Raw genomic sequence first — 15,464 nt, 5'->3', positions numbered from 1 at the left:
GGAAATAATTCATTGGGGCAGTGCTGCAGAAAATTCGGCAAATTCTGCCACTTTATCTACTTCTCTCTAGTTTGAGCCTGATTGATTCTATCCTATTTAATTTTACTGTGGGCTTAATTTATTCTTTTTTCTTGGTATCAGAGCTTTATGAATGCATATTCTCCATCTTCCTCCACACACCCTCCTTAAATACAATTAAGTGTGATTCCTTTGTCTTTTCTCTCTCAACTTTTTTCTCCCCCCTCTTTCTTCATATCCTTCACTTTAGAAGGGAGAATACATCTAATTTGGGAAAACGCACACCCAAGCCCCTCCCTCTGCCACGTTACGCTGGAACTGCAGTGCACATTATCCATCTGTAGCAAGACTCTGGAACTAGTTAACTGAAGTACACTTCGATGGGGGAATAGCCTTCCGCTATTATTACTGTCTTGTGTATTGTTTGTGTTGGCTTGATTGCTAGATATTTGGCGCTTCAAGCTATTTTCCGAATGTGTAAGTTAGTCTATGTCAGTTTGTGTCTTCTTTTCCTAATTTTTCAGGACCACACATAAATCAGTTAACTACCTGGGACTTCGAATTGCACTGCTTTCAGGGTCAACTGGAAGGGAATTTAAAGATTATCTGGTTAACCTTTTTTTTTTGCTTTCGAAGAAGTGAGATACAATTTCCACTGTTAAGTTTGTGCAATTGAAGGCATCCTTGGAGTGGGATTTGTAAGGTGCTTAATAACGGGTTTTGTTAGTGGCATGTGTTTTGGATAAATAGCTAGTTCGTATAAATTTGCCAATCTGCTATGCCATGTGAATGCTGCTGTTTTTTTACAGAATTGGTTTGTTGATTGGCTGAAATGTGTTTCACCATGGCATATTCTTAGTTATTTCCTGAAGAATTTAGTTTTGGAGCTTGTAAAAGGGCCTCAGAGCATCTAGAAAACTGTTAATTGTTTGATGAAGGACACCCTAGGGCATTGAGCTAAAAACAAATTGGAAATTAGCATACAGTGGCCAGACTTTATTTTGCCAGATTTGTTGTTGTTTAGTTATCAAGTCGTGTCATACTCTTTTGTGACCCCATGAACTGTAGCCCACCACCAGGTTCCTCTGTCCATAGGATTTCCCAGGCCAGAATACTGGAGTGGGTTGCCATTTCCTTCTCTAGGAGATCTTCCTGACCCAGGGATCAAACTCGGGTCTCCTGCATTGCAGGCGGATTCTTTACCACTGAGCTACCAGGGAAGCCCCATTTTGCCAAATAAGGGCATTTAAAAAAAACAAAGCAGTGCAATCAAGAAACTACCATCTGGTTTCTCCTTTTATTTCATAAAAGAAAATATATTTTAATACCTAAGAAAGGACAGGCCATAACTCGGAATAAAGAACAGTCTTTTATATTTGAAAAACGTTTTGATACATTGGCACCACAACCACCACCATGCTGATAAACATATCCTGGAGTGTCTTGTTTGGAAAGTGGCTCTAGGGCAGGGGTTCTCAGAGTATGGTCTGCAAACCCTTGGAGGTCTCCAGGGTCAGAACCATTTTCATGATAAAACTAAGATGTTATTGACATCGTTCACTCTGTGGACTTGTGCACCGATGGTGCAAAGCATGGTGAGTAAAACTGCTGGCCTGTAGCACTTACCAAGTAAGGGACACTGAGCCTTTATATTCTCACTTTGAAAACAAACAAACAAATCCTGTCTCAGTTTTGCTTTAGAGTGTCCTTGAAAAAGCAGTAAAAATTACTAATTTTGTTAAATTCAGACCTTTGTGTATACATCTTTTTAATATTCTGTGTGACAAAATAGGAAGTATGCATAAGGCATACTCATGTATGTTGATTGAGGAAAAGCACTTAGGATTGAGTTGCAAGAATGAAACATGCTAAAATGCCTGACAAACAGTGTTATTCAGTCTTGGGTTTTGGCATTCATTGATTTTCTGTAAAATGAGTGAAGTAAGACTGTCACTTCAGAAAAGCAACTGATAGTATTTGTGGCCAATAAAGTCAGTCTTGGGAAATGTTAGAGCCCTGGATTTTTCTCTGCTTTGATTTTCTGAACTAAGAGTGCCCATTAAAGCTCTTGCTTAATCCATAAAGGACAAATGATACATTTATGAAGTTTTTGTCAATAGTTGTAAAACACTTGGGAATCTGAAATTAGTTTATTAATCTTAACAAGAACCCTCTAGGTCCATAGGTAGAAAGTTAAAACATCGTTAAAAGATGTTTTCTTGTTTTTCTTGGCCTACTGAATATGTACCATGATATGTATGAAGGATGAATGAAAAAGGTCTGTTGGAATGATTTCTCACCTATAATTATTTCATTTTATAAACACAGACTTTTAGTTCTAATCTATGTCTTTATGGTAAGAATTTATGCAGAAATTAAGTTTCTAGCTGATATATCTTAAAGGTAACTTAGAAATATTGATATTTCACATTGATTTCATTCAGCACACACACACACACACACACACACACACAATAGTCTGGTGAAGAAAGAGGAGAGAAAATAATTAGAAATTAGGAATCTGTAAATACTTTCTTTCCATGTTTAGATCAACTGCAACTTTTGTTTTCAGAATTAGATCATTATAAATCATGGTTTTAATTATTCCATTATTCAGAGTAAACGATTATTTTCTTTTTTAAAAAAAGTTTGTTTATTTTTTAATTGAAGGATAATTGCTTTACAGAATTTTGTGGTTTTCTGTCAAACCTCAACATGAACCAGCCATAAGTATACATATATCCCCTCCCTTTTGAATCTCCCTCCCATCTCCCTCCTCATCCCACCCCATAGGTCAAATATTTTCTTAATTGACTGAGATTTTTAGAGATGATTAACTCAGCGTAGGATTCCTGACTCTTCTACTGCTTCTGTTGATAGTGAGCCTCTCCTGGAATGTATGTGTGCCTCATTCTATGCCTGAACTTTAAAAAACAGAAAAAAATGGTTCAGGAAAATTAATTTTAAGTTCTTCTTACCTTTACCAAGCACTTGCTTGCCCAGTGCTTTGAAAAGCTCCAAAAGAAAACATGGGAGTGCCAGCACTTGACGCACAAAGGTAGGTATTCAGAAGAACTGTTTACTTCTTTTAGACGTTCAAAAGAACTGCTTGCCACCCTCTTTTCAGAACACAGACTCTCATAGGTTCTTATACCCATCAAAAAGCACTGTTAGTGAACCTTTACGAGATAAGTGTTCTGACAGGTAGAGTAGGGGAAAAGAACCACTGAATGTATAAAGACCAAACCAGTAGATATTTACCAAGTGTTAAGTGCTTGGGATGGTGCTAGGTTTAGGTTGTGATAGCAGGCAAGAAATATTTGAGTGCCAGAACTGACATTCTAGGGTTCCTGTCTTAAAAGAGCCTGCTGTATAATGGCAGGGACAAATAAAATGCATGTAAATAAATAAGCCAATCCATTGATGGGGTGATTTCAGGTATTGTGTGTGTTAATAAAGAAGTTAAAATTAGAAGGTGACTGAGGATATTGCTTTAGCTAGAGAGGTCAAGATAATAAAAACAGTTAGTATAATAACAGACCAGACCTATTTGTATGTAATAAGAGAATGAAAAGAAGAACCAACTCAGTGACTCTCAACAATATCAGACTCAGTGTCCCTTTTTATACCACATATTTTGAAATTCATTACTACCCTGTAATGAAATTCATGCCTCAGAAATATAATATTTCATAGGAAAACTATATGTACACTGCTACTACTACTAAGTCACTTCAGTCGTGTCCGACTCTGTGCGACCCCGTAGATGGCAGCCCACCAGGCTCCCCTGTCCCTGGGATTCTCCAGGCAAGAACACTGGAGTGGGTTGTCATTTCCTTCTCCATATGTACACATAGTGCTCTAAATGTAATACAAATAAAAAGTAATTTATAATAATATGTATTTCAGTACGTAAGTTTGGGGGTATGACTCCACTGGAAGTTGTACTGAAGTAAGCAGATGCTGCTGCTGCTGCTGCTAAGTCGCTTCAGTTGTGTCCAACTCTGTGCAGCCCACAGCCCACGGCAGCCCACCAGGCTCCCCCATCCCTGGGATTCTCCAGGCAAGAACACTGGAGTGGGTTGCCATTTCCTTCTCCAATGCATGAAAGTGAAGAGTGAAAGTGAAGTCACTCAGTCGTGTCCGACTCTTAGCGACCCCATGGACTGCAGCCCACCAGGCTCCTCTGTCCATGGGATTTTCCAGACAAGAGTACTGGAGTGGGGTGCCATTGCCTTCTCTGTTGTTTAGCATGAACCAACCTTATAGAAAGGCAATGATAAACAACAAATATAATTATCAAGACAGTAACCAAAGTTACAGTTCCAGACCCGATGCTGTGGGTAATACTTTGAAGCCATCTTCGTGGGTCTAGCCCAGATAATTGATTGGCTAGTTGTTCAGCTAAAGTTTCCAAATTAGTGGAGGAGGGGAGATGTTTAGAAAAAGTTTCAAAGATTTCCTTTTGCAGTAATTGTACATTCAGAGAGGCATTATCATGTATATTTTGTAAATGAAATTTGATTTGTTTCCAGTTATAGGCACTGTGATTAAAATGAACAGGAGTGACACAAAATTGAAGTAATCTGGAAGCAAGTCCAGCCATGGGACCTTCTTCCCAAGGTCGTTGGAGATTTACTGGTAACCACAAATTACCTCAAGATCGAAGAATCAAAAGGGAACCATTTCTTAAAGAGATAGAGGAGTTAAGACAAGTATATAGTTTGCAATTAATACAAGTTACAGAATGTAAAGTCTTATTGTGAATTTCCTATGGCTATAACAAAAGGAAGTGGGACACAGGCCTGTATGATTGATTATAGCGAAAGAAATAGTTACTAAGACCACGACTGGTCCCTGTGAAAAGTCCAGTCCAAGTTCCTAGTTCTTCGGTGCTCGCAGCAAGTTTCCAAGTGTCCCATTGTTCAGGCCCGCTCTGTTTATCGAGGACCATCCTAGGACGAGGTGGGGCTGATCCACTGTCAAGCCACCCAAGAAGTCCTTTGTCGTGGTAATGCTCCATTGTAGTGTCGGTGACCTTCCATGTCACTTGCCTAACATAGTCACACACCGTGCTGTTAACCTCTTCTGAGCAGTTAGAAAACCACATACCATGGGGTCCCCAATCAACAATTGTATAATTAGCCACAAACATTAATTTTCCTGATTTGGCTTGACATTTGTCTCAACGAACAGGAGTATATGTAAAGTTCTTATAAGTAAACCCTTTGCATAATGTTCTTTGTTCTTTCCCTAACTCTTTCCCTAAAGTCTCAGTAGTATAAACGTGGTTCACAGACAAAGAAAGAGCAGTAAATAATCCAAGCAATGTCCAAAAGTTTTCTTTTGGAGGCAGGACGAAAGCCCAAGTTTGTTGGCTGACGTTGATGCATAATTTTCCTGGCCCCAGGTCACAAGGGAAGGACTATATAGCCTAAAGAAATGTTAATTAGTTTTCCCTCCTCCCCAGGGAGGGGGCATATGGGTGGAGTCATTGACAGGATCCCTCTTTTCTCCGTCCATTTTATGACATGCAATAAAGGGGGGTTGAGTAAGTAAGCCCAGTTAAGTCTGATTAGTTAATCCGGTTCGCGCAGGGGAGGCACAGGTCAGGAGACTGAGCATTCTCAGGAGAACGTATTCAGGACTCTGAAGCATTCTCTGTTGAGAAACTAGATTTTTAGCTTGATTAATAAGGGTTTTATTTGTCCCCAAGTGGGGAGATCATAAGGGTGATGCCACCGAGGGTGGTGTTTCCAGGATATCTTTAGAGCCGCCATGGCCCATATTGGAATTTCTTCCTCCTGGGGTTTTTGTTGTTCCCTCTCCATTTTGAAGGCCGGGGGCCCCCTTGAGTCGAATCTTCTGAAGAGGAAGCCATGTGAGTTTGTTGGACCCATCTGGGGAAATACAAGCATACCCCTTTCCCTGTAAGATTAGTTTCCCTGATTTCCATTGTTTCATTAACCCGTCTTGGTACCAGATGGGCAGAGGAAGAGAAGCGTCCTTCAATTCCTTGAAATGCTTTTCTGCCCTCGTTAAAATATCTCCCTGTGGTAAGTTAAAAAATTTAAAACAAATAAAGCTGTATTAACAATAGTTATAGGTTTAGAAAATATGTTGGAATCTAGTAAAGTCTGCTTTAGATAAGGAAGACTTTATTTTTTTTATTTTTTATTTATTTACTTTAGATAAGTAGTGTTCCTGTGTATTCCCCCTTTTTAAATTTTTTTATTTGTAACTTTACTGTGTGATGTGCTCGTTCGACTATGCCTTGTGCCTGTGGATTATAAGGAATACCTGTAATATGTTTAATAGAAAAAGATTGTAAAACTTGTTTAAAGTGTTTAGAAATATAGGCAGGGCCATTGTGTTTTTATAGAACTAGGAGTTCCCATTACAGCAAAACAAGTTAATAAGTGAGTTATAACGTGTTTTGTAGCCTCACCGCGACGAGGCGTGGCCCAAATAAAAGGAAAATTAGTGTCGATACAGACATGCAAGAAAGAAGATGGAGAAAGTTCAGGGCAATGAGTTATATCCATTTGCCATAGTTCGTTAGGTTGCAGACTGCAAGGATTAATACCTTGTGTGATGGGTCCAAGAGGTAGGGGTCTACAAGTAGAGCAATTACTAATAATTTCTTTGGCCTGGCAGTATGGGATATTCCATAGGTGGTGTAGGGAGCCAGCATTGTTATGCAACAGAGCATGCTGTTCTTCTGGAGTAGCAAGTTCAGTTTAGTCGCGTCTGACTCTTTGTGACCCCATGTATCGCAACACGCCAGGCCTCCTGTCCATCACCAACTCCCGGAGTTCACTCAGACTCATGTCCATCGAGTCAGTGATGCCATCCAGCCATCTCATCCTCTGTCGTCCCCTTCTCCTCCTGCCCGTAATCCCTCTCAGCATCAGAGTCTTTTCCAGCGAGTCAACTCTTCGCATGAGGTGGCCAAAGTACTGGAGTTTCAGCTTTAGCATCATTCCTTCCAAAGAACACCCAGGGCTGATCTCCTTTAGAATGGACTGGTTGGATCTCCTTGCAGTCCAAGGGACTCTCAAGAGTCTTCTCCAATACCACAGTTCAAAAGCATCAATTCTTCGGCGCTCAGCCTTCTTCACAGTCCAACTCTCACATCCATACATGACCGCAGGAAAAACCATAGCCTTGACTAGATGGACCTTTGTTAGCAAAGTAATGTCTCTGCTTTTGAATATGCTATCTAGGTTGGTCCTAACTTTCCTTCCAAGGTGTAAGCGTCTTTTAATTTCATGGCTGCAGTCACCATCTGCAGTGATTTTGGAGCCCAAAAAAATAAAGTCTGACACTGTTTCCTCTGTTTCCCCATCTATTTCCCATGAAGTGATGGGACCGGATGCCATGATCTTTGTTTTCTGAATGTTGAGCTTTAAGCCAACTTTTTCACTCTCCACTTTCACTTTCATCAAGAGGCTTTTTAGTTCCTCTTCACTTTCTGCCATAAGGGTGGTGTCATCTGCATATCTGAGGTTATTGATATTTCTCCCAGCAATCTTGATTCCAGCTTGTGTTTCTTCCAGTCCAGCATTTCTCATGATGTACTCTGCATATAAATTAAATAAGCAGGATGACAATATACAGCCTTTTCCTATTTGGAACCAGTCTGTTGTTCCATGTCCAGTTCTGACTTGCTTCCTGACCTGCATACACATTTCTCAAGAGGCAGGTCAGGAGGTCTGGTATTCCCATCTCTTTCAGAATTTTCCACAGTTTATTGTGATCCACACAGTCAAAGGCTTTGGCATAGTCAATAAAGCAGAAATAGATGTTTTTCTGGAACTCTTTTGCTTTTTCCATGATCCAGCGGATGTTGGCAATTTGATCTCTGGTTCCTCTGCCTTTTCTAAAACCAGCTTGAACATCAGGAAGTTCACAGTTCACATATTGCTGAAGCCTGGCTTGGAGAATTTTGAGCATTTACTAGCATGTGAGATGAGTGCAATTGTGCAGTAGTTTGAGCATTCTTTGGCATTGCCTTTCTTTGGGATTGGAATGAAAACTGACCTTTTCCAGTCCTGTGGCCACTGCTAAGTTTTCCAAAGCAAAAACAATACCCAGCTGTGGATGTGACCAGTGATAGAAGCAAGGTCCGATGCTATAAAGAGCAATATTGCATAGGAACCTGGAATGTCAGGTCCATGAATCAAGGCAAGTTTGAAGTGGTCAAACAAGAGATGGCAAGAGTGAATGTTGACATTTTAGGAATCAGTGAACTAAAATGGACTGGAATGGGTGAATTTAACTCAGATGACCATTATATCTACTACTGCGGGCAGGAATCCCTCAGAAGAAATGGAGTAGCCATCAAGGTCAACAAAAGAATCCGAAATGCAGTACTTGGATGCAATCTCAAAAATGACAGAATGATCACTGTTCATTTCCAAGGCAAACCATTCAGTATCACACAGTAATCCAAGTCTATTCCCCAACCAGTAACGCTGAAGAAGCTGAACGGTTCTATGAAGACCTACAAGACCTTTTAGAACTAACACTCAAAAAAGATGTCCTTTTCATTATAGAGGACTGGAATGCAAAAGTAGGAAGTCAAGAAACATCTGGAGTAGCAAAGGAAACCAGTTTATCAGCTTGCTCATTACCATAAGTCTTGGGTCCGGGAAGTAAAGAATGTGCTCGAATGTGTGTAATATAAATGGGAGAATTGCGGTTTCTAAAAACAGATTGTAGTTCGAAAAAGAGTTGTTAAATAATAGGTAGATTGGAGTTTATCATGGAGGTTTCTATGTTTTTCAATACAAAAACTGAATATATAGAGTCAGACTATATTAATGGGGAAAGGATGTAGGCAAATAACTTGAATAAGAGCATATAATTTATTTTGTTGAGCAGAATGAAATTTAGTATAAAAGACTTTATATTCCTTAAGAGACCAGACTGAAGCTTTGGCATTTTTAGTCCCATCTATATAAAAAAAACCTCAGCCTATGGTATAGGCTGTGAGCTGGTAATGTGAGAAATAATAAATTCAGTATTTTTGAAGAAATTCCACAGCTTACCACAAGGATAATGAAATGTAATTTCTCCAAAATATTCCAGAAAAGCTATTTGGAAATTGGTAGACGTTTGTAATGTGTTCTCAAATTGAGATTTATTGATAGATATTACAATTTTATGAGGATCAGAGCCAATTAGAGTTTTAGTTCTATTTCTTCCATTGATAATGATTAGAGCAATTAAATTAAGGTAGGGTGTAAGTGACTTTATTCCCCTAAAACGGGTGTAGATCCATTCTACTGGGTGTTCTTGTTGGGCAAGAAGTCCTGTGGGAGAAAGAAGAGAGAGGAGTACAAATAATTCTAGAGGTAAATTTAGTTTGATATGAGTAGGAAATTGTTCTTGTAATTTATTTTGCACCAAATAGAGTTCCTCTCGTGCCTCTTGAGAAAGTGAACGAGGGCTATTTAAAAAAGGATCTCCTTTTAAAGTATTAAATAGGTTATTCAGTTGATAATTAGCAATGTCTAAAGAATGTCTAATCCAATTTATATCACCTAAGAGCTTTTGAAAATCATTTAAGGTTGATCATTTATCAGTACAGATCTGAGTTAGTTGGGGAGTAATACGTTGTCTATTAACAACAAACCCCAAGTAATGGTAAGGTGTAGAGGTTTGAATTTTTTGAGGGACAATGATTAATCCAGAGTTTTTTAAGCATAGTTGAGCTATATCAAACATGTGTTGAGTTTCTAAGATAGATGGAGCCAAAAACAATATATCATCCATATAGTGAATAACAAGAAAGTTAGGAAATTGCTTTCTCACAGGCTCAAGGGCTTTGGCTACGTAGTACTGACACATGGTGGGAGAATTCATCATCCCTTGTGGCAGTACAGTCCATTGGTACCGTTTATGGGGTCCAGTATGATTAGGATAAGGGAGAGAGAAAGCAAATCTCTCTTGGTCTAAAGGGTGTAAAGGTATGTTAAAAAAGCAATCTTGTAAATCAGTAATAATAATATGCCAATTTTAAGGAATAGTGGTAGGTGATGGGATTCCTGGTTGTAATGCACCCATAGGTTTCATAGATGCATTAACTTTTTTAAGGTCTGTTAGGAGATGCTGAAGAATTGATGCTTTTGAACTGTGGTGTTGGAAAAGACTCCTGAGAGTCCCTTGGACTGCAAGGAGATCCAACCAGTCCATTCTGAAGGAGATCAGCCCTAGGTGTTCTTTGGAGGGAATGATGCTAAAGCTGAAGCTCCAGTACTTTGGCCACCTCATGCGAAGAGTTGACTCATTGGAAAAGACTCTGATGCTGGGAGGTATTGGGGGCAGGAGGAAAAGGGGACGACAGAGGATGAGATGGCTGGATGGCATCACTGACTCAATGGACGTGAGTTTGAGTGAACTCTGGGAGTTGGTGATGGAAAGGGAGGCCTGGCGTGCTGCGATTCATTGGGTCACAAAGAGTCGGACACGACTGAGCGACTGAACTAAACTGAACTGAGGAGATGCCATTTGTTAGATTTTTTTTTTTTTTTTTTTTAATAATGAGAATAGGAGAGTTCCAAGGAGAACAAGATTCCTCAATATGCTTTAATTCTAGTTGTGTATCTGAAAGTTCCTTAGCTGCCTGTAATTTCTCTTTTGTGAGGGCCACTGCTCTGTCCAAATGGGCTCATCATTCTTCCAAGTTATTTTAATAATTGTATTGTTTGTTAAATGAGCAGTGGCCTCGAGGAAAAATGTGGAATGTATATCTGAGTTTGCCATCGCATAAGTAAGTCCCTTCCTATTAGGTTAAGGGGTGCATCTATCACATAAGGTCCTAGTGTTGCAGATTGGCCTTCTGGTCTCTCACATGGATAAATTTGAGTACTCTGATAAACCTCTTGTACTTTGGTTTGAGAAATCTCTGCAATTTGACAAGAAATTTTTTGTACAGGCCAGGATTTGGGCCATAAATGTTTGGAAATAATAGTAATATCAGACCCAGTGTCAAGGAGACCAGAAAATCTTTTACCATTAATTTTGATATTTATAGTTGGTCAGGCAAATTCAGATACTAATGATGTCCAAAAGGACTGTTTTTGATCTGTACTGCCGAATCCGCCTGTCTGTATATTATTAGAGGACTTAATAGAAATGTAAGGTAAAAGAAGTAATTGAGCAATTTTATCCCCCTTTTTAAATTGTCATAAAATCTGAGATGACATCATAATTTGAATTTCTCCTGGTTTAAGGAAAGCTGTTATTAAAGTTTACCAATCATGGGGAATAAAATCTCCAATAGAGGACGTTATAGAATTTAGAAGTGGTTTAGTAAAAGGTGAATGTGAGCTGTACATAGTTATAGCTTTTTTTAATTTGTTGCATGTGAAAAAGGTTAATACCCTCATAATGAGGTATTATTTGCCCTTGAGCGTGAGGATTTCTAAAAACTGGAAAGGCGGAGAAACCATCGGCTTCAGAAACCTGTGATTGTAAAGCCAGCAATTCAGAGAGCCTCTGATGTGAAGGAGAGTGAGTAGGTAGGTTATTGTTATTCAGAAAGGTGTTGTTGGTTTTAATGTCAAAAGGTGTCTTAGGGGAGTCGTTGCCAGAATCATTAGGTTCTAGCAAGGGAGAGACTTCAGGATTTGTACCCGCTGGCAGGGGAGGAGCACTTGGAGCAACCGGGGCAGGGCTTGTAGGAAAATTCTGAAATATTTTATGTTGTTCTAATTCAAAACTACCTTCATCAGGGAACTAAGGGTTACATTCAACCACTGTCTGAAGGCAAGCCTCTATTCGCTGACGCGAAACTGAAAGTCCCTGAACTTGAAATAAGTGCTGAAGTAAAGTAGAAAAGTGATGGAGCTTTCCAGCCATATTACCCATTTCTTAGTATTTACTGGCCTCAATGGGCCCTTGGGGTCACTCCATCCGAAGCTACCAAGTGTACCAGGCTCCTGTTCGGGCACCACTTGTTGAGGTTCTTTAATGGACCGGAACCTGGTGGTCTGGAGTTGACGATAAGAAAGTAAAAGAGAGTAAGAGGCTGATATTCCTTGGTTTATGCAGAAAACCAATAAAGTCCTTGATACAGGGCTTGTGTCGCTCACGAAGGCACCTATCAGGAAGCATTTAACAGGAGCTTCCTGAGTGCTGTTTTGGATCTGTCAGGAGTCCTGAATATTCAGGAATTAAGAGGAGAGGCAAGCCTCTCCCGGGGCTGAGGAATCCAACATTTCCTTGTTAGTTTTTCAATAAAGTGATAAGTACCCTCTTCCTTCTTATGAACCATACGGTAAAAGTGATTGTTTACAACTCTCTCTCTGTCTTTAATATGAATCACCTATGTTTTTTGTAAGTCTGGAATTTTAATCTTTATCTTTGCTGAGAATAACTACCTTGTAAGACAGTAGATATGCCCACACCATATTGGTTAAAACACCTTTGCTCCATCAGAGCTTTGGTCCCTGTGTCTTCTCTCTCTCTCTCTCTCTCTCTCTCTCTCTCTCTCTCTCTCTCTCTTTCAGGCTAATTCTCTGGAGCGCAGAGGCCCTCTGGGTTCACTTTCCTGCCTGGGCTTCTAAGACCCTCTTGAAAAGGCGCTCTACGCCTTCACCCCATCAAGAGGGCGCCTGAGGCCTTCATGAACAGAGCAAGCCCTGTGTCAGGGACTTTATTGGTTTTCTGCGTAAACCAAGGAATATCAGCCTCTTTTTCTCTCCTTTACTTGCTTATCGTCGACTCCGGACCACCAGGTTCCAGTCCATTAAAGGAGTTCAACAGGCACCTGGCGCCCTCTCGAGGGGGTGAATGCACAGTGCGCCTTCTCAAGAGGGTCTTAGAAGCCTGGGCAGGAGAATGAGCATGACGGGTTTCTGAGCTCCAGAGAATTAGCCTGAGAGAGAGAGAGAAGGAAAAAAAGAAAGACACGGGGCCTCAAGCTCTGATGGAGCAAAGGTGTTTTATTCAACATTGTGTGGGTATTTATACTGTCTTACAAGGTAGCTATTTTCAGCAGAGATAAATCAAAACTTACAAGTTGTCAAGGAAACATGAGGTCATTGATATGAAAGAGAGAGGGTTGTAAATAATCACTTTTACCATATGGTTCATAAAAAGGAAGAGGGTCGTAAATAGTTACTTATCACCGTATGGAAAACTAAGGAAGGCAATGCATGCATTCCTCAGCCCCCGGGAGTAGTTTCCTACTCCACTTAATTCCTGCATATTCAGGAATTAATAAGGCACAGAGGATTCATGACAGATGCAGAACAGCACACAGGAAGCCTCCTGTTAAATGCTTCCTGACAAGAGGGGAATAAGGAGAACATGTATCCCATTTCCATTCCCTTCTCTGAGTATGATTATCGTATTTTCAACTTCGTCTTTCTGTTCCATTCCATGGAAAGAAAATTATCCAGGGATAATTTCTTTTCTAAGTCACTAATTCTCTCTTCAGCTGTCTGATCTGCTGTTTAAACTGTCCAGTGGGTTTTTAATTTCAGTGATTTATTTCCCAATGTTCTATGTGGTTCTTTTTCAAGTCCCCTGATTGTTTTTGATAGTCTCTTATTCTTTACTCATGTTTTTGATTCCTCTTTTTATTTTACTTTAAACATCTTGAGCATTTAAAAAGTATGTTTGGTCATTCGAATACTTTTAAAGGATCTAATTTTGTTATTTGTTGTTTCTGCCGAGTCTCACTCATGGTGGCTCTCTTCCTCATGGATTTTAAAATTTTGAGCTGAGTGCTTATTATTTTCGTAACCTTAAACTGAAAATCCTGAAAGGCCTATGGAAGGTCTACTTTAGACAGCAATTGCTTCTGATGGGCCCCCCAGGGCTCTATTAATTTGATACCTGTTAATTTCTCATCTTGAAATTTCCCAGACCATGTGGTAACGTTTTGTTTGTTCTCTCAGATTACTTATTCTACCACATTACTGTAAGAAAATCAATGTACAGGTGGTAGGTTGTTGGAAGTGAATAAAGTAGTCTAAAGAAGTTAGCAAGGAAAAAAATGCAATAGTAAAGGGCAGAGGAAGGTAAGTGACTGAGAACAAATGGGCAGAGAAGTAAGCAGAAAACTAAAACAGTCTATTCATTGGTTCTTCTGAGTTCTCAGTGCTTATCTTGCTCTTTACTTTTTTGTGTGTGTATGTGTGGCTGTGCTGGATCTCTGTTGCAGGGAGCAGGCTTTCTCTAGTTGCAGAGTGCATGCTGCCTAATTGTAGCCCGTGGTCTTAGTTGCCCTGCGGCATATGGGATCTTAGTTCTCCTGCGGCATATGGGATCTTAGTTCTCCGACCAGGGATCAAACCCCCATCCCCCTGAATTGCAAGGCAGATTCTTACCCAGTAGACACCACCAGGGTTTTTACTTTTTGATCAGTGCTTTTCTCCCCTCTGTGCATCTCCTTCCCACAAAGAAAACAAACCAGTAATAATCGCTCTGCAAGTGTAGTTATTTATGTACCTGTCTATATATTTAGATTATACATGCTGAGGGCAGAGACCTACAGTATTCATAATGACCTTTCACATAATAAACCTTTGAATTTCCTCATTCTCACACAGATACTGTTTAAAAGACGTGCTGAAAAGCACATTTCTAACTTTACTTCTGAAACCAATCATGACTACCGATTCTCTTTGTTGGCTAGGGAGATCTTGTACGAAAACTCAAAGAAGATAAAGCACCCCAAGTAGATGTAGATAAGGCAGTAGCTGAGCTCAAAGCCCGGAAGAGGATTCTGGAAGCAAAGGTGAGTCTTGGATCCTCGGAAAGGAACGTAAGTAGCTATAGAATTGCTCATCTTTACTTAGTCTCTGTGAGGGGGAGAGACCTAGAAAAAAATCTAAAAGTTGCTCTATCTCTGATTATCCAGAATGCCCTCTCCTCCTTCTCTACTTGGTAGACTCCTTCCTTTCAATGTGTAATTCAAAATGTCAGCTTTTCTACAACACATTCCTCCCCTAACCTACTCCTTCTCCCACCAGACAAAAACCCTAAACTGGTTGTGTTCCATTAATTTCCCTGGAAGGCAATTGTGTTCTTCTTGATGAATTCTTTTATATTTACAAATAATGGTTATGCTGTTTTAAAATCTTTTCTTTTAAGGAAAAGTTTTATTCATCTGATACCTGATCGCAAACCTTTCAAATTATCTCATATCACTAAACTGAAATCGTTTGGAGTTTTTTCTTTTTTTGGCCAAGCTGCGCAGCTTGTGACATCTTAGTTCCCCAGCCAGGGGTTGAATTCAGCCCCAGCAGTGAAAGCGTCCAGTCCTAACCACTGGGAAGCCAGAGAATTCCTCATTTGGAGTTTTAAGTCACTATTTCACTACAGTGATCCTCTAAAATTTAGATACTGCTTATCAGTATCTACATCTAAGTAAGCTTAGTTTTATAATCTTGGGAATAGGCATACATTTTCCTAAATAATTAAGTAAA

At 39.8% G+C, this 15,464-nt stretch overlaps 1 protein-coding gene across 1 annotated transcript in view; it reads left to right on the top strand.

The window, feature by feature from the left end:
- The window catches only part of GARS1 (glycyl-tRNA synthetase 1), a 52,845-nt gene that overhangs the window by 1,338 nt on the left and 36,043 nt on the right, over positions 1-15,464 (top strand). The window contains exon 2 of the mRNA XM_055590480.1: positions 14,672-14,773. Within this exon, the coding sequence (XP_055446455.1) occupies positions 14,672-14,773 (102 nt within the window). The remainder of the gene's footprint in view (positions 1-14,671; positions 14,774-15,464) is intronic.

The sequence above is a fragment of the Bubalus kerabau genome, chromosome 8, assembly GCF_029407905.1.
Source record: "Bubalus kerabau isolate K-KA32 ecotype Philippines breed swamp buffalo chromosome 8, PCC_UOA_SB_1v2, whole genome shotgun sequence".
Taxonomy (NCBI): domain Eukaryota; kingdom Metazoa; phylum Chordata; class Mammalia; order Artiodactyla; family Bovidae; genus Bubalus; species Bubalus kerabau.
Note: the sequence above shows the minus strand (reverse complement) of the source record. Positions and strands in the feature narration are given on the sequence as shown.